Consider the following 23,155-nt stretch of genomic DNA (forward strand, 5'->3'; position numbering starts at 1 on the left):
CTAGAAGTCCTAGCCAGTGCAGTTAGGTAAGAGAAAGCAGTAAACAACATCCTAATTAGAAAGGATGAATTTAAATTGTTTCTGTAGGAGCACATGGTCTTACATACATAAAACACTACTCCATCAAAAACTTAGAGCTAAGAAACAAATTCAGTAACGTTACAGGACACAAAATCAATATACAGTCAAGTAGGAGTTAATATCTAAAACATATAAGGAGCTCTAACAACTGAATAGCAAGAAAAGTAATTGACACAGTTTTAAAAATGGGCAAAGGATTGCAAGACATATTTCTCAAAAGCAGAAATACTGATGACTAACAGATATATAAGAAAATGTTTAGCACCACTGATCAGCATTGAAATACAAATCAAACCTGCAATGAGCTATTACCTCATGCCTGTTAGAATGGAAATTATAAAAAAAACAAAAGATAACAAATGCAGGCAATGATGTGTAGAAAAGGGAATCCTTATAAGTTGTTGGTGGGTATGTAAATTAGTAGATGTGTTATGGAAAACCAAATAGAAGTTCCTCAGAAAACTAAAAGTAGAACTACCATATGATTCATCCAGCAATCTGCTTACTGGATATATAGCCAAAGAAAATGAAATCAGTATTTTAAAGATGTAGGAACTCTCCCACGTTATTGAGGAAATTATTCACAATAGCTGGGATATGGAATTAAACTAACAGTCCATCAACACATGAATGCATGAAAATAAAATACACAGTCCACCAAAACTGCATTTACATTTCAGGAAAAGAAAAATTGTAGGATATTTTTTCAACACATGGTGTTACCTCCATATGGGGGACCCTAGAGGATGTTTTATATCGCAGAAAACCCACCACATTGCAGGCTTTTAAGAGAGCAATTGAGAATGCATGTGCAACAATCTCAATGGCCAAGGTTACCAAAGCAGCGGTTTGCCATACTGTTAAATGTCTGGAAATTAATGACCACCACTTTGGGCACCTTTTCTAATTGTAGAGGTCAAAAATAGCTTGTATGGATCTCACAGTGTCTTAATAAATTTTGTATTAAAATATTTAAACATGTTTTCTTTTCCTGAAATGTGTATACATTTTTGGTGGACTCTGTATATTACATATGGTTATATTAGAAATATGTGTGTGTGTGTGTAACCCTAATGGAATACTGTTCAGCCTTCAAAAATGAAATCCTATCATTTATGAAAACATGCAGGAGCCTGGAGAACGTTAGGTTAAGTGAAATAAGCTAGGTAGAGCAAAAAAGATACCACATGGTCTCTTATTCATGGAATCCTAAGAAATAGAACTGCAGTAGAAAGGTACTTACCATGGCCTAGGAGCTTAGGAAGTTTGGGAGATGTTAGACACAGAATACAAAATTTCACTGAGATTGATGGAATAAATTTAAGCAACTTATTGTACAATAAGGTGACTAATTATATGTGGTATCTTGAAAATCAATAGAAGAGTTGTTTTAAAGTCTTCTCATCACAAAAATGTGAGGTAATACATAGGATAATAAACTTTTAGCTATTCCACAATGACTGTGTATTTCACAGCATTATGTTGTACATAATAATTATATAGAATTTTTTAATTAAAATAAAATTTAAAAGAAGGAAAATATGGTATATATGTTCTTATATAAATAGATATTTATAGTTGGATACTCTTCAACCTTGAAAAGGAGGAAATCAAAATTTCTTCTAGATAGAAGGATTAAGTCCAAGAGGTATGTTGTACAACATGGTAACTATAGTTAATCATATTATCATATTCCTGACAGTTACCAATGGAATAGACCTATTCTTAGCATAGAAAGTGCACAGTAGTAACAAATATATTATTTTGATTTAATCATCCTAATGTATATTTATTAAACATCATAGTGTACACTAAATATATATATATATATATGGGGAAATCAAGTAAAATAAAGAAAACAAAATCACAGACAGATGTACAAAGGATCATTCTGCCAACCTGAGCCAAATGTGTTTTGATGTACCAAAGCCTCTAAGTGTCTGGGAGTCAGTTAGTGGCTGCACTGCACAACTTGCTTGCAGTTCTCAGTGTTGGAGTATCCCAAAGAAAATCTCAGGAGAAAAGAAGGAGCTTGGTTTTCAGCTGTATCTGGGATCTGGACATCCATATGCCGATTCTGCATGTTTATAACGTAAGGACTTCCACTAGAGTCATTTCACTGCTTGCCTCAGACCCCGACTTTGGACTGCTTTATTTTTTCTCTTTCTCATTCGTTCCTCTTTTCCTCCCTTCCTTCCTCTTTCTCTCTGATACATGCCCTCATTCAGTGTACGAATTATGTGTTAGACAGTGTTATGATTTGGTTCTGGATGTCCTCCCAAATCCTCATGCAGTCATGCGGTAGGCTTCTAAACTTTATGATTGATTTACAGGTGTGAGTGCTACACCTGCCCTGGGGTGGATAGTTTGCATATGTAAAGGAGAGAAAGAGGCTGCTTGCCACCACCCTTCCCTTTTGCTTTTGCTGCTTTTGCTATCTTCTACCACCATGAAAGGTTGCCCTCTGCCCTGTGCCACCCTGCCTGGGAGCCAGCAGAATATGGACTGAAACCTCCACAAACAGTGAGCTAAATAAACCTTTCCTCCCTTAATTTTGGGCATCATGTATTTTGTCTCAGCAATGAATGAAAAATAATTAAGACAGACAGTATGCTTGAATAATATTATCACAGAAAGAGTTAGGAGGCCTGAACTCCATTTCTAACTCTGGAACTGCTTGCTGTGTTACTTAGGCCACTGACTCTCCATTACAGGCTATTTTTCCTCATGAGGACACTTGGCAATGCCTGGGACATTTTTGTAGTAATGACTGGAGGGCTTCTGTTGGAATTTAATGAGTAGAGATCAGGGATACTGTTCGACATTCTACGTGTGCAGAATGCACCCACCCTATGGCAATGAACTTTTTGGTTCAAATTGTCAATTGTGCCAAGACTGAGACACCCTATAACTTAAAAAAAATTGTTTTCCTGAGGTAGTTTTCTCCTCTGTAAAAAATTTTAATCTTATCTCAGAAACCATCATTACCCACAATTACACAATGGACTATACATATGGAAGAGCACCAAGACACTGAATAGAGTTTATAATGATGCAGCAGCAGCACATACTTTCAAACCTACTTCAAAAGATTTTTATGTTGAGATGGAGCAAATGATTTGGCTGAGAAAATCTGGCAAAGTAATAGATTGCCTGGTCTCTGGAGTCTCTAGTCAACGGAACTGTCAGCCTCATCACAGTGCTTCCAAGAAGTAATGTGACACTGTAAGAAATACCTTGCTGGAAATATTTGCTAAAGTTTTGGTCACAAACTACAACAAAACCTGTTTTTATTCTTTCATCTGTATAGAGTGAGCAAAGTTTTTCTTCTGATTTTTGGGTTGGCTTCAAAGACCTCAGGCACTGAAATTCATCAAACAATCTATTTGATTTTTTGCTGTATTGCTAACTCATATGTTGCTTTATAAATCCCAAGCCAAAGTATCATTAAATAATTTATTTCAAAGATCTACCCTTTGAGTTTTACAGATCTCTATCCAAAGTTTCATGTCCCATGGTGATCCCTTAAAAGTAAATTATAGCACTGTGGAACATATTTTGTTCATCTATTGTAGGCATAGTTAATATTCTATCAAAGAGTTAACTGTGTACTATGTAGAAGATCTTACAAATTGCAATCATTTAAAAAGCAGTATAAATTTAAATGAGCTTGCTCCCACCACAGTGCCATCAAAAGGCCGATGAAGACAGTTTACAAAGCTTAGCTGCTGAAAATGTGTTTGTAAAATTTATATGTCTTTCTCTTGTGAGAAAATGATGAAAGGTTTTAGAAATCTGTCATATCTAAGTAACCAACTTTCTATGACAGCTTCACAGGAAGCATAGGTTACCAATTATCATCTCTACATTGGAACTGAGTTACCCTCATCAAAGGCTAGAATAGCTGTAAGAAGAGTGAAGACGGTGATCACAGATGTTCCGCGGGCTAATTGTGCCAAATGTTTGGTTTCAGTCTGAAAGTTACTCATCTGACAGAAATGTTTTTGGAACAAGAAGGTGAGACATCACTGTTTCTCTTCTGTTTTATATTTTATTAGAAGTTAATTTGAGATATCGTGAAGTGCAAAAGCATAAACAAGCTCTTTAGGTTCAACATCGTTAATGATCAAGAAAAGCCAATTCTATAGCAAGTAAGGATCTAATTAGACAAATGGCACCCAAGGACATGTATATGAGAAAGGTGATTTTAAGTCAGATTTTGATATTTCATCTTCTTGAAATGAGGCCAGACACACCATTGAGGAAGTAGCTTGTTGGACCAACAAGGACACGTCACTATAAACTACAGCTCAACCTGGAAAGACTCATAGTTTCCCAAGGGCAAAGATAGAGAAAATACCATTAAGTTTATGTTGAAAGATTGTGCCAAAAGAAATTAAGAAATCAATAATATTTATATTCTAATGTATTTTACACATGAAGCATTGATTTAGACTGAGAAGGGGGTACATGATATTCATTGGTTTAATAGCTTGCAAAATGGAGTGAAAAGCATTATGTCTGACCCATGTTATAGAGGATTTTTAAGGTGCCTGCTGACCTACAGGATATATTAGTTGTTTATCCCATTAATATATCATAGTTATTTTCTGTCAGTTTACAAATCTTTTCATCTCACATTTAGACTTCAGAGGTTCTGAAACATTATTTTATTCCATGAGTACAACAAAAGTTTTCCATATTTATAGCAGTTAAAATTATAAAGGCGATAGTGCCAACATTTCTGAACAATTTCTTAAAAGAATGAAATGGAATTTGATCAAGCTTATAAGATAAACAATGCAGATTAATTAGTTAAATTGATTATTACTAGGTAAAATAAAGGCAGCACATACATTCTGAACATAAATAAGTTTCACTTTAGCCGTCAAGATCTCTGCTTTGTGCTACCATGGAAAATGTGAGCAGTCAAATAGGTACCATATGTTCATATTCTTCACATGCGTGTTGTAATACCACAAAACATTCTGAATTCTTATTACATAATGATCAATTCCACCTAAGAATAATCATTTATCATCAATTAAATCACTGAAAATTTCAAGTGGAATTCTCTTATCTTTCTTTAATTAAATAATTCTACTGTGGGGCTGGCGGATAGCTTAGTAACACTGCGCCTGCATGGTAGGCCCAAGGTTCTGAGTTCAATTCCTGGTACGGAAAAAAGCATAAATAAATCTAGTGAAGGTGTGTGGAACTACAATTAATGTATGTTTTGATTTTAGTTGGAGAGGCATCAGGCATCCTAATATAGTTAGGTGGTGTCCCCATAGCTCTGTACCTTCAGTAACTCCCCTCCTTTAGATTTCTGCATCACTTAAAACTGCAGATCCCCCTTTTCACTGATTCACAGCCATGAAAGTTTCTATTTTTCTTCTTTGGCTACTCTTCTGCTAGCCTTTGTTCTTCATCTTATATCATCAGTATTACTACTTTCCCTAGGACAGGGCAAGTCATTTGCCCTTTTTTCTATATCATGTCTTTTGGCAATTACATTTTCTCACCTTATAGCTTCAACAACTATTGCCATTGGTAGTATATCTTTTGTGCAAGCCCTCACATATAGTTATACCTTTTTTATATCTAATGTGGTCATGCTACAATTGTAGGTCCACACAGCCCTGTTAAATGGATCACTTGAGAAAATTAGGCGGAGAAAAATGGAATGCTGATCTATCAGATAACGTCCAAAATTTCACAGAAAGGGGCAGAGTCACAACTCAAACCAGTGTTGAATACTAAAGTGATTTTTTGCCACAATGCTATAGAAGGTAACAAGTCTTCTTACCCATTCTGATTACAAGTTCATTTGGAAACTCTATGTGTAGGATGCCTGCTTGGACTTCTAATTTAGAATTTTGTTGCTATTTTTTACCGGCTTTTTCTGATTGAAAAAAAATATATATATATATATATTATGAGGTACATTGTAATATTTGAGTTCACATATATAATACATAAAGATCAAAACATGATAATTAACATTACTTCACATATTTGTCATCTTATTATAATGAAGACATTCAAAATCCTCTCCTCTAGATATTTTGAAATGGTTCCAAAATATTGATCATCAAAGTTGAGAATAAGCCAGGTGTGGTGTCACATGACAGTAATCTCAGCACTCTGGGAGGCTGTGGAAAGAAGATTCCAAGTTTGAGGTCAGTGCAGGCAATGTATGTACTTAGGGAAACCACATCTCAAAATAAATTGAATTGAAAGATCTGGAGAAATATGGTAGTTAAGTACAAATGTCCTAGGCTCAATTCTCAGTACACTGCAAAAAGAAAAAAAGAATGTTGAGAATACTGATTACCAGAGGCTGAATGGAGGGGCTTTGGGGAGTGAAGGTGTGTGGCAAGGAATATACCCCAAAACTTACAATAGAAGTTCCAGGAGGGAAGGAGGGATGGGGAGAGTTTGGTTAATGGGTACACAGTTAAAGTGGGAGAAGCAAAAAGTTCTGGTGTTATTGCACAGAATGGTGATTGTGGTGTGCTGTTGACCCTCCTGCAGAAGCTTATCAAGCTGGTTTTTCTGATATGAACTCACCTGTTCTCATCATCGGAGGAGCTTGAGTCCTCACTGTTAATGAGTATGGCTGCATTTCTGTTTGGGCTAACTCTGGTCCTTACTTTGAGTATGACTTCCTGGCTCCAGTGAAGGTGGTTCAGCCTGCTAGCACAGACTTTCTAGCTTCTACCACTGACCTTTGGGCCTTCCCACTGCAGAGCCTTGGTACAGACTTGAATGAGACTTTATCTTGGGCTCCAGACTCCTAGTTGGACTAATGGAGCACATTATCATAGGTTCTAGGTCTTCAGCTTGACTCATGCAGGACATTGTCATGCAATCCAGGCCCTCTGCTGGATTCTTTCAGACTCTAGTACATGGACAGATCTTTTGCACTGTTCTGCATTTGACTTTTTGGGTTAATATTATAAAATAATCTTAAAATTATGTGTCCTGTATCTATTCCTTTGAAAATCCTGCCTACAACAGTGATATAGTAATGCACTGTGTACACAACTCAGTATACTAGTCAGGTTTCCCATTGCTGGGACACAGTATCCAATATCAGGTGAGAAGGGGTTTAATTTTTCTCACTGTTTCAGGGCATTTAGTATATTGTTAGCTGTCTCCAAACTAGAAACTTCATGGCAGAACGGCATAGAGGAGCAAAGCTATTCAGTTCATGGTGGCTGGAAAGCATGGCAGAGAAACAGTACCAGAGAGGAAGAACAGAAGGACTATATATAGTACTCCACGTCATGTCTGCATGATCTTTGAGGATACACCCATAGGTGTGCTCCACCAATCTCCTTGGAAAATCCCAAAGCCAATTAAGGTGAACATCAACCTAGCTGTCACATGCCACCCCTTGTCTGCTTCTGACCCAATACACTGTTATGACTTCGGTCTAGATGCCTCCCCCAAAGCCTCATGCCTTTTCAGAGGTGGCTGAATCTAGAGTGTATGATGCTGGGATTAAGAGTATGTGACTAGTAAATCAGTCCATTGATTGGTTTGACGTAGTTCTGGCTAGGATTAAGAGTGTGAGTGTTACACCCACCCTGGTGTGAGTGTTACACCAACCCACCATTGTGTAGCCTGCACACAATATAAGGGATAGGAAGAGTCTTGTCTCTTTCTTCTTGCTTTGCTATGGTCTCCCCCCTACTAACTCTTCTCCTCTGCCAAGCCACCCTGGCTTGGAGGTGGCCAACTATGAATTGAAACCTCTACAAACTATGAACAAAATAAACCTTTCCTCCCTTATCTTTGTACTTCAGGTATTTTGTCAGCAATGGGAAAAGTAAGTAAGATACACCTCCTAAAACCATATTTAATCTTCAAATAAAGACAATAGTGAGTTTGTAACTTTATCTAACATAAAAAAACTACCCTGCACATAACTGGAAACATAACAGTTTCTACTCTAATGTCTCAACGAAGCCAGTGTCTCTTCTGAGACACAAGGCAAACTTACTTGTGAACTTCTGCAGAATTTTTTTAAAAATTACATAATTTTAAGAAAAATATTTCCATACCAAAGAGAGGAATATGGAAACATGAAAGAACTGCACCATACGAGAGTGCAGTCCAGAATAACAAATATGTCCTGTAGCTCTGTGTTGCATCTGGTATCTGGCAGACATGGTGGTGAGATGTGAGCTCCAGAGGGCTTGGGTGGCCCCATCTGTATGGTCTTGCTGGCTACAGCCCACGTGATCTCTCTCTTGAACTGACTATACTTATAGCCTGCAGCAACATATATTCCACATTCTTGGCATCTTCAAATTCCTGGGGTCTCCACTGCACCTTTGCTTTCATTCCTACAACCATACATAATGCCTTCTCAGGGTAGCCTTGTCAGACTTCCAAGGCTTTCTTTTGAAGTCTGTTTGAAGCCTCCATGACCCCAGAACTCTTGTATGTTACATGTTGGTGAATCAAACATGATGTGGTGTCCAAGGTCTGACACCAGCATGGGCAGTAGCTAAGTTCCTTTTAACCACTGAAGCAGAAGCCTCTGAATAGCTGAGGACAAAGAAATGAACCCCAGAAAGCAAATCCCTAAGTGGCTCAGGAACTGTCTTTTCAAAGGAAAGCTTTATACTTTTTACCCTTGAGCCTGTGATAAGTAGGATCTTACTGATTTCCAAGATGCCCTCAAGGCATCGTCTTATCTCTAAATACAAAGTACTTAGTTTCTTTTTAATGGCACTAAGCTCTTCAGCAATCACATCTGTTTTGGTTTTAATTTTACATCTGCTTACTTCTAGGTCAAAATTTAAGTTGTTCAACTTTTTTACTATGCCTTTCATCCCTCATTCTCACTATAAATATGGCTAAAGCAGTCAGCAGTACTTATGACAGCCTGATACTGGGTTGTTTTGAAATTTCTTCTTCTCTGTCCCTAATCTCAGCCTCCTGTAATTTCTCAGGACATGGACAAAATGTAGACACATTTTCTGCCAGACTGTAATACCCTTGGCCTCTCATCTCATTGCCAGTGAAGTTGTTCCCATGTGAAATCTCCTGAACCTGGCCTTTTTTGTCTGTGCTTCTATCAGCATATCATTGTTCTACACTCCAGCTAGCATTGCCTGTCAAACTTGGCTGATAAGATTCTTGGGCTTCTCTAACCTGCATCTCCAAAACTTTCCAAACCCTCCCAGAAAACCTGTCCCAAAGGATTCTAAATCAAATGATCAAGTATAGTAACAGCAATGACCCCACTTTTCTGGTACCAATTTTCTGTGTTTTGGTTATTATTCTCGTTGCTGAAACAAAATACCTCATACCCACAAGTTAAAGTAAGAAACGTTTATTTCAGCTCATGGTTTGTAGAGATTTCAGTCCATAGTCAGCTAGCTCCAAGGCAGAGTGGCATGGCAGAGGGACATCACAGAGATGGAAACAGTCCAAGGCAAGGGAAAGAGAAGGCAGTCATAGCAAGCATCAAGCAGCCAGCCTACCTTTCGCTTTTAACCTACCCAGGCTATGAGCCTTATGGCTGGTGCTAAGAACTGTGCTAATCCCAGTGGACCAGTTTAATAGTACACACCCTTAATTCTGGCATTATACACCCTAGATCCAATCAGCTCTGAAAAGCTCCAACTATGAGCACATGAGGCTTTGGAGGAGACGTCTATATAAAAGCTATAACAGTATGAGTCAGTTTTCCCATTGCTGGAACACAACAATTTAACACCCACAATTTGAAGGAGGAAAGCTTTAATTTGTCTCATGGTTTCAGAGAATCCAGCATGGTCATCTGTCTCCAAAGCACATAGTAGTGGAAGGCTATGGCAGAACAAAGCTGCTCAGTTAGTGGTTGCTGTGAAGCAGAGCAGGGGTACAGTGCCGTACAGAAAGGGGTAAAGGGCCAGACTAACACTTCAAGGTCACACATCCAACACACCAACAAGTGCTCCACAAGTCTCCTGTGCAAATCTCAGTCAATCAAGTTGACATTCTAACCTAACTGTCACACTTAATTTTAAGTAAGGATTGATTTTGAATATCACTTTTTATTACTTAATTCTTCATGTTTTGTCAAAAAATTATAACTTTAAAAGCTATAGTTTTAGCCAGGCATGGTGGTGCACACTTGTAACCCCAGTACTCAGGAAGCTGGTGCAGGAGGATCATTGTGAGTTCAAGGCCACCCTGGACTGCATAGTGAGACCTTGTCTGAAAAAAAACCATAGTTTCTTCTGCATGTTTACATAATCATACCTGCCTCACAATGTTGGAGTATGAATTAAATGAGACAGCTATAATAAAGAAGCTAGCATAGTGCCTGATATGTACTCTATAGGAGGCAACTCTTATAATAATTGTTCCTTACTCTCTTCCCTAGGATTTTCAGGTCCCCATTTATGAAAGCAGTATAATCATTATTTCTTTAGTTATTCTATGAAATCTCCCCAAAGTCAGTGACTATATTGTTAAACTATTTTCTCAAACACACAGACCACTGCCTGATACTCACTACATTTTGGTGGAAATTTCCTCCCAACTACCATAGAACACCTTGTGTATGAAGTATCTGCCTCTGCTTATTCAGGATTTCAGGTGACAGGTACCCATTCACATGCTTGGTAACTTTCCATTCTTTTTAGCAAATGGAGCTTTGTATTGTTAAACACTGATACTTTTAAGCAGTCCCTGCTGATAGCATCTTCCTCACTAGTTGTAGACTCTAAAACCTAGTACAGACAGATATGCCCCACTGAAGTGGGAAACGTTTTCTATGTGAAGAAATTCTAAAATAGGCGGCTACAAAATGTAGGATGCACACAGGCTGCAGAAATTGGACCGTCAGGTGCAGCTTCTTGAGATGAATTTGTAAAGTTTGAATGACAGCAGCCTAAAATCTCATCCTGGAAATAGAAGGTCAAAGCGTGTCTCTTGTCAACCAAAATAAGCTACCTTGCCCTTTCAGAAACGGCAGGAAGATGTTATTAAGCACAAAGGATATCTTAAGGTCACTTCTAGGAAATATAAATGATAATAAATGAATATAGGGAGAAGAAGCAATCCTCTGACTTTTGTTGAGTCAAATTACCTGGAGGGATATTATTTATAATGCAATCATTCAGTTAATTAAAACATCATTTTCACTCTAACAGTAAGGGAGGGTTTTAATTAATTAATCATATAATAACAAAGACTGTAATAATATTGTTTATACTAATTTTTAAAAAACATAGAATCAAAAGATTTCATTTTTAAAAAGATCATCTCCTGTAATATGACATTTTGAGGCCCACTTAGAGAGACATTTTCTGACTGTGTAAGAATTGATATAGACGTTACATTGTTCAAAGGAATTTCTAAGAAAATAAAGTTTATTTTTCATGCAGTTTTTAAAGACATGGTCTAATGAGTTGCAGTTAAAAGAGGCAATTCTAAAATCTGGCTGCCTGGGAAGAATGATATTTATAGATGACAGTTATGACAGACAGACTAAGACTACCTCCAGTGGTAGCACCTACTGATACTTTGTTCTTATATATTTGCCTCACTTCTTTTGAGTGTAGTTAACATTTGTAACTTGTTCATAACAAATAAGATATGGCAGAGGTTATAATATGTCATTACAATGGCTCTGTTAAATAAGATTGCATCTTGCTTCTTGGTGGCAGACCCTATCCCATGTTAGCTTTAATGAACCTAGCTACCGCATCATATGTTGCCCATGGAAATCCCCTATGACAGTAATCTGATGTATGTCTAGCTAACAGCTTGGGAGCAACTGAGGCTCTTGTCCAAAACCCAAAAGGAGCTGAATTTTGTCAACTATCCAATAAGCTAGTTTGGAAGTGAGTATTTCACCAATTGATTCTGAAATCAGACCCCAACCATAGCCAACATTGTGATCATAACCTCACAAAAATATCTTGAAACAAAGACGGAACAGAAGCTGTTCTATGACTTCCGACCCACACAAACTTTGAGATAATTAGTTTGTCATCTTGAACTGCTAAGTTTGTGGCAATATTACAAAGCAGAAGGCAAATAATGAAATAAATAAGATGGGTCATTTTAACTGTAGCTTAATGAGTGTCCATTATACATGAATCTTCTCTTAAATGATAATACTTAGCTAGCTAGCTGGATAATAGATAGGTAGATACTTGATACATCTTCAAAGTAATCCAGTAAGCATATGATTTAAAGACTAGTATTATCACTGTATAGAGGAAAAACATAAAACACAGAAAATTTAGCATTTTGTCTAAAGTTGTGTGACTGCTATGTCCAAAATTCATAATGACAGCCTACTTGCTGTACTGTGTTAATAACTACCATGCATTAACAGAAATTTGAATTGTTAGAGTATCATAGAGGACACTGAACATAACAGGTTAGTCCAAACCACTAATCGTGAGAAATATGTAAAATATGTGCAGATTCTAGTATTTCTACCCATAAGTAATAGAGTTTACTATTATTTATTTATTATTTATTTGTTAATATTTATTATTTTTCATTATAGTTATTTCAGATTTTTTATATTTCAAAAAATTATATTTGTGGGGATAATTAAATTAAAATTAGTAAATCAGATGATGATTCAAACACTATTTCTTTGGTATGATACTATTTATTCATATTTCCTAGCATACTTTTTTCCAGTATCTTGATTCCCCATCTGAAGTGTCCTGGTCTGAATTACTGCAAAATTATCTGTGAAGAAACATATATTCTGTGATGACCAGATATGGGGATGATTGCAGGGAAAGTAAAGCTCAGAGAGGTAGAGACTATAGTATAGGTGAGTAGGAAATATATGGAGAGATAAAAGAAAATAGAGATGATCATGACAGATATAAGGAATTTGATGGGAAGAACATGAGAGATAATGAGAATAAAGAAAGATTCATAAAAGTTTTAGTGAGGAATTTCCAAGCCTAATGACTGCTTCAAAACACTTTCAAGAAACACTCTGAATCGCAAGTGTAATAAATAACAAAAATCACAGCCAGTAATCTTATTAGCACTAGCAAAACTGAAACACAAGGAAGATACTCTAAAAGAGCTACAGAAAAAAAATTACACTACTATCAAATGTACAGCAATGAGATCAGCATCTAATTATCTAACAAATATGAGGAAACCAAAATGGAAATATGTTCTTATACTAGCTATCAACTTAAAACTTTATACCTAGTTAACATGTCATCCAAAAGATCAAGTGAGAGCATATGCACACTAAAAAGTCAAGAGTTTCACTGCCATCAGACCTACATCAAGGAATAAATGAAAGCTTTCAATAAGAAGGAGAATTATCTCAAGAAGAAATAAGAAAATGACAGAAGGTGTGAAAGGCAATGGGGAATGCATCTATATTTAAATAATTGTTGACACGGTAAAACAATAATAATTAAGTTTCATGGGGTTTTTAAAAGGAATTTTAAAGAAAATATGGAAATAACAGCACAATGTATGGAATTATATAAGTCAACATCATTTGTAGAGGCACTGTAATAACAAAATAATGGAACAAATAAATCTCTGGCCAGAGAATGGATAACTAAATCATGCTGAGGTTAGAATATGAAGTGGAAATGAATGAGTGATGGGAATACATATCATCATATGTATACATCCTAGAACCAAAATACATCCTAGAACAAAGGTTGATTGTAAAAAGCAAGTTGCAGATGACTACATATATTATGACAGCATTTTCATAAAGATTAAAGATCTAATGATATACTATTTAAGGGTACTTGAAAATAAAGAAGTAGTAAAACAAAATTCAGCAATGTAGCAAGATACAAAATCAACATGCAAACATCCATAGTGTTTTTGTATAGTAATAATGAATCTACTGAGAAACAAATTAGGGAAATAATACCTTAAAATTAAATATTTAGGAATTAACCCAATTAAGGAAATAAAAGACAAATATAAAGTAAGCTATAGTCCTCTGAAAAAGGAGATGGAAGAAGACCTCAGGAAATGGTAAGACATTCCCTGTCTCTGGACAGGCAGAACCAATATTGTCAATGTGACCATATTACCAAAGCTGGTACATAGATTTATTGCAATCCTAATCAAAGTACCAAAAACATTCTTCAGAAAACTAGAAAAAAAATCCTAAAATTTGTGTGGAAACAGAAGAGATTTTGAAGGACAAAACCAGTCCTAGGCAAGAAGCCCAAAGCAGTAGCCATCACAGTCCCAGAGTTCAAATTAAATCACAAAGTTAGAGTGAAAAAAGCAACATGATACTGGCAGAAAAACAGATGTGCAGATCAACAGAAGACTATAAAGGATGTAAAAACAACCCCAGGTACATTCAGCCACCTGAGATTTGCAAAGGGGACCAAAGAATATATACTGTAGGAAAGATAGCCTCTTTAATAAATAGTATTGGTGAAATTGACAACACATGTAGAGAGGACTGAACCTACCCCCATATCTGCTGTACATACTAAGATAAAATCAAAATAAAAAATATCTAAATATTAAAACAGAAACACTCTTTTTAATTTTTTTATTTTAAAAATAAAAAAACTAACAAAACAACAATGAAGACAAAATCAAAACAACACAAAAACAACAACAATAATACATGACCTCAAAACAAGATGATAGGAATTAACAATGGTTGCTACACTGCATACTGTTATCTTCAGTGAAGTTGCTCAGTCCACCAGACATAAGAATGTAAGATTGATCAAACAATTAAAGACAGTAACAAGTAATAATAATAAAAAAGACAACACTGGAAATGATGCAGAGCTTCCACACACAAGATGGCAGGAGTTCAACAATGGTTCTCATACTGCATACTGTTGTTTTCAGATCAGCCATTCTGATTACCAAATTCAAAATTGGTCAAGAGAAAAGAAAATTTTAAGCACTGACTGTTCCTTTCAATAAACCACAGACATCAGCATTACACCTAGTCCAGTTATCCTTATATATGTACATATAAATTTTATTTTTTCATTTAAAAAGGCCAAAATACCAAAAACAAATACATAAATGAAAGAACATAGAGAACAATAATACAGAATTTCAAAGCGTGGTGATAGGATATTAACAATGGTTGTTATAGTACCTAATGTCATCTTCAAAATGGTTGCACATATAACCAGATATAGGCATGCAAGATTGATCAAAAATTACATATTTATAGTTCCTTTGGATAAACCAACAGATATTAACACTCTTCATCTATAGGAAAATGAAATAAGTACACCTCATGAAGATGTAGGCATAGGCAAGGACTTCCTGAATAAAACACCAATTGCAGAAGAAACATCAAGAACCAACAAATGACACTGTATCAAAGAAAGAAAAAGAAACTTCTGCACAGCAAAGGAAACAACAGAGTAAAGAGACAACCTACAGCATGGGAAAAATTTGCCAGGTACACCTCAGATAGAGGATTAATATCTAGAATAGATAAGGAACTCAGAGTATTAGACCTCCAAAATAAATGACCTAGCCAAAAAAATGGGCAACTGAAATGAAAAGACACTTCTCAGAAGATATACAAATGGCCAATAAATACTGCAAAACAGGCTCAACATCTCTGAAATTAGGGAAATGCAATTTAAAGTAGGTCAGATTTCATATTACTCCAAAAAATGGTTGTCATCAAAAAGTCAAATAACAAGTACTGATGAGGTTCCAGAGACAAGGAACACTTCTATGTTGCTGGTATACTTTACAACCACTGTAGAAGTCAGTACAGAAGTCAGTTTCTCAAAGTATGATAACTAGAAATTGGATCAGCAATTCCCTGCTAGATATCTTCCTGTAAGAGTAAAGATATCATATTGCAGTGACACATGACTACCTGTATTAATAGCAGCACAACTCATAATAGCTAACTCGTAGAAATGGACTATTTGTCAATCAAATAGATTAATGGAAAAAGAAAAACGTGGTATTCATTATTCAACCACAAAAAGGGAAAAATTTGAATCCTTTGTAGGAAAACAGATGTACCTTGAGATCATAATGTTAAGTAAAATAAATCAGGCACAAAAGGTTAAATGTTGCATGGTTTCTCATATATGAGAAAAGCAAACTATAAATAAATTTAAGAGAAAAATGAAACGTAGATAACAAGGTGATAGATCTTTTATGAAAGGGAAAGGGACCAAGAGATGGAGAGAGGGTAGAAATGGGAGGGAAAGGAGGTGAAAAAGCATGGAGATGTGAGAGGTACATGAACTGACTCTCCGTGGTAAATGTAATCATTATAGGCATCAAATATATACTAATGAAATTAAATAAAGCTAAAGCAAAAAGACAGAAGCAAAGGAACAAAAATAAAAATTAAAGGAAAAGTCTTCTTGATTTCATAAAAAAAAAAAAAATTAAAGGACCTGGAGATGTAGCTCAGTGTAAAGGCCCTAGGGTCAATATGCTGTGCAGAAAAAATTAAAAATAAAAATAAATAAGCAAATGAATTAAGTTTGAGAAGAGTTCACCACTACAGAGCATGCAGAGGAATAGGGCAGGAGGCAAGAGCACAAAGAGAACGTCAAAGTTACTGTGAGTATTTTAATTCTGAAGTTAAGTGATGAGTTCTGAAGTGATCATTTTAATGTTAGGTTTCTCAGTGTATACAAATTGTTCTTTTTAAATATGTTCCAATTGTCTTTTACATGCTCTAGACAAATATTTACCATTGGCGACAAATTTGGAAAACATTTAAGAACCCAGATGTGGAAAAACAACTGTTACCATTCTAATGGCAGTATTTTGCAAAGACATGATTTAAATGAGTATTCAAAATTTTTGCAGTGTTTGACTATATAACTTCTGTTCTAAGACATAAACAGGTGACAGGCTCAATCATAATATTTTATGCAACTTTGCCAACTTTTGTGTTTTAAGAAAGAGTTTACATTAAGAATATTTCAAAAAGAAGCTCTTGACACAGATCATTTCAACTTGCTCATTAGAGTTCTTTATTTTTAAAATGTGCACAGTCTTATCTCATAGAAACTGGGCCCTTGATAGTCTAAAAAAGGAAAAATCAAATGCTAGAGAAGAGGCCAAATTCAGCAGCTTCAAAATTGCAGAAATAGAGAATCAAATAAATGAAAAATAATAAACACAAAAGTTAAATGAAAGTAAAGATAAAAGAAAAAATAAACACAAAAATTAAATGAAAATTTAAATTAAATAAAAAATAAACACAAAAATTAAATGAAAAATAATAAACACAAAAGTTAAATGAAAGTAAAGATAAAAGAAAAAATAAACACAAAAATTAAATGAAAATGAAGATTTACGAAAAACAATGAAATCAAAGAAATAAAAATGCTTAAAATAAAAACAAAAGTTACAAGAAAAAGTTAAATGAAAATTAAAATAAACACATAGAAAGAAACATTTAAATTAAGTCTTAGAATAATGCTGCAAATTTCCATAGGCCACCCAGTTTTACCCCTTTAGAAACGTAGAGCAAGTTATTGGGAATTTATTAGGTAAGCTTAACTTTCTTCACGTTTAAGGGCTCGCTGTTGTTTTCTGTAAGATCTGTTCTGGTCAAAAGCTATGATTAAATTTTTTATGTGAGTCAGCTTGTTATACAGATATGAACATCTATCACGTTCTTCAGACCAATTGGGGTTAGCTTCCTCTATCTTCCGATACTCTACTGAGAGCTTTTCAGTAATATACTGATATTCTTTTGAATCAGGAGAAAAGAAGCTCCTTTGCCATTCTAGGTGATTAGCTTCTCTAGACAACTTCAGTATTTTGCAGTGCAGGGGGTAGTATTCATCATAATCTGCTCTAAAATCCTGCTCATAACGACGACGCTTCTTAGAGGAATGTATTGTGAAGTATTTACTATAATAATCTGGAGACACAGATGGTAGCGGAGTCTTTCCAGAGGCAGAACTATCTTTGTTAAAGTTTTTGCTTGATTTTGTGCTTGCCCTTTTCTCTTGTTGGTCAGAGTCTGCCTTCTGAGTCTCCATCATGTCAATACTATAATTTTGGATATTTGCTTCAAATTCTGTAAATTTATAATTGGAATTCTCTTCAGACACCCAATATTTTCTCTCCACCATCTCCAGATGATTGTTTTGATTTGAAAGAGAGGCTGACATTTGTGCGGAAATGTGTTCATTTTGCTGACTCCTAAAGATGCTACTGTCTTCAATAATAGTGAGAACGTATGGATCATCAGTCCCAGGACTCTTTGCGGTGCTACAAGAAGTATAGTTGGAATTTAGAGGCAGAGGCGACTGCGAAGTGAGCAGATGGGATGGAGTTAAGGGTACAAGAAAATCTTTGGTAGTATATGAATTGATTTCATTGATTTCAGTGTCATCATGTAAGTGGCAATGTGATGCTGACTCCATTGCTGATGTCAGGTGAGATATACTAAACTCATTTATCATGACATCATTAGTACCAACTGAATTGAAACATTGATCCTCAGGAGAGAATGTGAAGTCGCTACTAGAATCTGGAGAAGATTTTGGATTAGGAAATGGACCTACTTTGTTGGAAAGCACCGACTCCAGTGTCTGCCTTTCTGCCTCATTATATCCTGGCCAGTCTCTTTGGACTTCTGTGAAAGCAGAATCTTTTAAGGAATATGAACAATTTTGGCTATTCCAATTGGCTACCTCATGCAGAATATTTGCAAGGGAGTTTTTCTCATTTTCTTTGATACTATCTTTCTCCAGTCGAATAAGCAGTTCACATTCACTGTAGTCCTTCAACGCCAGTAAATGAAGCACCCTGTCCCTACAAGGCCTTGTAAGGACACTCCTGGTACCTCTTGACTTTCGAACTGTATAAGCAGGGTTAATAGGAGCTGTTCTTTTCCTTATGGGTGCTGGATCTATGATGGGTTTAGGTGCTTTCCGAACTGGTACTTTATTTTGTACAGGTGTTTTTCTAATATGTTGCCATTTATTGCAGAATTTCTCTGCTGTCTGACTCGCTCTTTCTGCAGTCATCTCATGAGACCTGTTTGCTCTACTCACTGTCATTTTATCTTGTATTGATTGTGAGCAACTGGGGTGTGAGTGACTATTCTTTGAGATGGTGTGTTGAGGATGGTCAGTTCTGTTTTGATGGTTATCATAATTCACAATTGACAGCTGAACACTCGATGAGTGCAGACCAGTAGAACAATCATTTGGGGAAACTTTGCTAAGGCCTGGGAGTTTTTGGAGCTCAGGAGAGACTTGAGAAGGCAGTGCATTCTTAGGGTTTTGGAAAAAGCTGCTTTGCTGAGTCACTGACCCGGTAAGCCCCGTGGACAGCCTGGTGACATTGTGCTGCCCTGGCTGGATGCTCCCCGCCTTCTTGCTGGCCATCTGTCCTCCTTGATGTACTCCCCTGGGATGTCTGCCTCCAAAGCCTTTCATATCGTCGTATCTGTAAAGACCAAAGTTGAAAACAGTACGATATTTAAGAAAACAACCAATGGCAAGAATTCACTACCAAAAATGAACTTTTTTGCTGAAAACTGCAGTCACAAAAGATTCTCTCTCAATGGAATAAAGGGCAGAGTACCTGACGGACACAGAATTTGAAGAGCTAAAGTGGGTTGTGACAATGGAAGGACATTCCTTTCACGTGTGAGGTGCTCTTCAATGGGAATGCTATCCCAAACTGCAAAGTGTTAAATGATTGTCTAGGCTCCCTGTACAAAATTCTCTGTCTTCCAGTAACTACAGCACCAAGTGAAGGTAATTGGAGAGGTGATCTACAGGATCCAAAGGCTTTCAGAAAAAAGGAGAAGCCTTTCACCTGATGTGATTGGCGTCAAGTCTTCCCTACAGTAACTCTGACATGTAAGTGAGTGGTTGGTTTCCTTGGGGGCAACTTGCCTGAATACAAGGGCCGCGTTTCATAGATATGTATATTCTCTGAAAGCAAGTGAGGCTAAAACAAATGCTTTCAACATGCCAATTTCTCTTTCTCACCTTTCTAATGCATCGCTGATAAGCTTACCACTTATGATCCTTATTCTACTCGTTTGCACTCTCCCTCCAGAGCATGCACAGCAATTACAAACTTATCCAAGACCTTAACAGTTCCCTTGCCCAGGAAGAAAGGAATCTTTCAGCTGACCATGACACAGGTATACAGTAGAGTCACACAATGCCCACAGGTTACTGGAATTCTGTCTGGTCCGTTCCACTGAGAAACAAAATAGGTCCAACTTTGCCTCCACCCTTTCCCCAGTCTGTTATTTCCTTACAATAACTGGTGCTGCCTCTTTCCATGTAGCCACACAAGTAGAAAGCTTTTGTCATCCTTCCTATCTCCTCAAGTATGCTTCCCATTAATTTTTCCTTGAAAACTTCTAGCCACCACATTTTCTATTTGTACAAAATGTAATTATTGAGCACTTACGATGTACCACATAGTACACTGAATGCTTGGGTATATTGAAATAAACGAAATAGAAATAAGTACAGAGCAACCCCTGCTCCCAGAACTACATTCCTGTCTGCTGTTAGGGCATGACATCGCCAGCGCTCATCAAGCTCTCCAACCCCATGGCCACTGTTGCCTGCTTGACTGCTTGTCTCCAGTCTTTCCTTGTCCTGAATCATCGTCCAAATTGCCTGCCATGATTCCAGTGAACTTTACTTTAAAACTTTGCTTAATTCAAGAATAAAATAAAATTTCTTGGCACAGCATGCAAGGCCTTACTTATTCCGTTGTTATTTCTACAGCTTGTGCCATGAATCTAAAAGATCCATTGATCCGTTTACTATTCTCCAAATACACCCCAAGGTTTTTCCTGCATCATCCTTACACCTGATGCACCCTCTTCCCAATGATGCTCTGCTTCCTGGTGTTGCTTGTGTTGCTGTGTCTAGAGTCCTCAGATGACCATTCTGCCTACAATAGTTCCCTTCACTCACATATAGTACTTTGGCAACTTCTAGGTTTCACTATTATTTTGTCTTTCTTTGAAGTCCATTTACTGCCCAAAATCTTATGACCTACATGTGTTTCTTTCACGTACATTATCTTTACAGAATATAGGCCACATGGCAATTTGCATTGTGTCAGCTTTTGCAGTACTGCTGTATCTTCAGGAGCCAGAATTATGCCTGGAATGCATAGTATTTGTTCAACACATGAATATATCAATGATATTTACTTCTAAGTCACACTTCTGATAGGTCTACTTTGCCAAGTTTCCACTCAACCTAGGTTCTCATCTGGAGTGACACTATACATGTATAATCTCTCTCTAATTGAAAGTAATGCTTCCCTTCCATATAATCCTAAATTACTGTGTGCAACCTCAATGAAAATATCATGCCCTGTCAAACTGATAAGTTGTTTGTGTTCTCCAAGAGATGGTCCTTTATGCCCATAGCATCTCCATTCCAAACTTCTTAGACCCTTTCACATTGTCCCCAGTTCCTCCTTCCAGAAGCAGCAGGTACTTAAGAGAACACAGTCTCTAAATAGGTGTTGAAATAAGCAATTGTAGTACCTTGGCATTTCTCCAAGCAAAGATGTATTACCATCACATCAAGGGGTCATATTATGTCTATTAAGGTCAGACCGATGTTTCATTCCTCTCTAAGCTGCTTTCATATTTCCGTTAACTTCACACTATATTTCCATAAAAAGAGAGTTCAGTGGTGCAGTGGGAACATAAAATCCTTCTTCAGAAAGCCAATGAATGGCTGAGTTACACTCTGCAGTACAGTGTTTTAATATATGTACAAATGGTTTGATTTTTCCTGCAAACCTATAGTAAGCACAGCAAGAAATAATCTACCTTTGCTAAATTTATATCTCTGATCTTGGGAAAGTAAATATTCTAAAGATAGTCCTATTTCCACTAGAGATTTCAACAAAATATGTGTTGGTAAGTAAGTGGAAGGAGGGGCACATTATGAGAAAAAGTACAAAATTATAGTGACAGCCATCAAAGGAGAGTTGAAAACATAAAGAAAGGTTTCATGCTCTCCAAAAAACTGAATGCTCTAAGGATGTCACCTCTTTCTAAATCACAAAGTAAGTTTAATGCAATTGCCATAAAGTTTTCAGCTGAATTTTTCTTTGATTTTCCCCAACTAACAATGAGGAGCCTCTCCAGCCAAAGCTAAAATAATGAACAGAGTGAGGAACTAGCAAAATAGATAGAAAATGAAAGTGAGCATATACAAGACTCACAGAGTCCCATAATTAATAGATATTAAACAAAACCATCAATTATCAGTAGGGAAAATGTAGCTCATTATATAAACACTGCTTAAGACAGGTTGTCAGCATTTTAGAAGAAATAACAAACTGGAATCTCCCTTCATAACATGTTATGAATTGAATTCCACAATATCAGTGTTGTTGACAGAAAACTTGAAGCTTAATAATGATTACAATAATGCCATAAGAAAACATGAGCATAGTTTATCGCATAGAAAATGTTTATCATAATGCACACTCAAATTTTATATCACAAGTCTCAAAGTTACTAGCAAAGTAAGAAAACCTTAAGAAATAATAAAGATATACCTGTTTGGAGGCCCATACAGGAATGATGATTATGACCTTAGTAGTACAGCTGAAATGTTAGTTATTTGAATGATCCTTATGAAATTTAACTATGAAATTGTTGAATGCTATCATAACTTTCGAAGTTTGTAGCAACAGTAAATCGCATTAAAACAAACTATGTAAAGTTGAAATTTTCTTCTAGGTGGTCAAGTTTGCCACAGTAGTACTACACTGTTTAAATGTTTAGTTCAGCAGGTATTGTAGAATTGGATAAGAATAACCAGTAAAATGCTAACACCACTAGTGTGCTTTACGAGGTCATTGGACAATGGTTGCTCCATTCTGAGAAGCCATTCATAGCTCTACCTACATTTCCAGCAAGTGCTGTAGCTGCTAAAATGGCAAAATTTGGATATAGAGATAAAATGGCAGAGCAGTGGGTGCTAGCAGCTTGTCTTTTCCGGGACAAAATGTCTTGGGTCTGGAGCACAGTGAGTTGGAGAGGAAATGATAGGAAACACAAGAACCAATGAGGGAACCAATAGAGGAGAAGAAAATATGGTTA

General features: G+C 36.4%; 1 protein-coding gene across 1 annotated transcript; it reads right to left on the reverse strand.

Moving 5' to 3' along the window:
- Positions 1-17,530: 17,530 nt before the first annotated feature.
- LOC102007719 (RNA polymerase II elongation factor ELL2-like) lies at positions 17,531-19,433 on the reverse strand. The gene has a single exon (XM_005414679.1). It carries the CDS (start codon positions 19,431-19,433, stop codon positions 17,586-17,588), a length of 1,848 nt encoding a protein of 615 aa, XP_005414736.1. The 3' UTR covers positions 17,531-17,585.
- Positions 19,434-23,155: the final 3,722 nt, after the last annotated feature.

This window comes from Chinchilla lanigera, unplaced genomic scaffold, assembly GCF_000276665.1.
Source record: "Chinchilla lanigera isolate Chin_1 unplaced genomic scaffold, ChiLan1.0 scaffold00194, whole genome shotgun sequence".
In the NCBI taxonomy this organism is placed as follows: Eukaryota; Metazoa; Chordata; class Mammalia; order Rodentia; family Chinchillidae; genus Chinchilla; species Chinchilla lanigera.

Coding starts and splice junctions, on each gene's coding strand:
- LOC102007719 (XM_005414679.1), bottom strand. CDS start 19,433: ATGGCCAGCAAGAAGGCGGGGAGCATCCAGCCAGGGCAGCACAATGTC.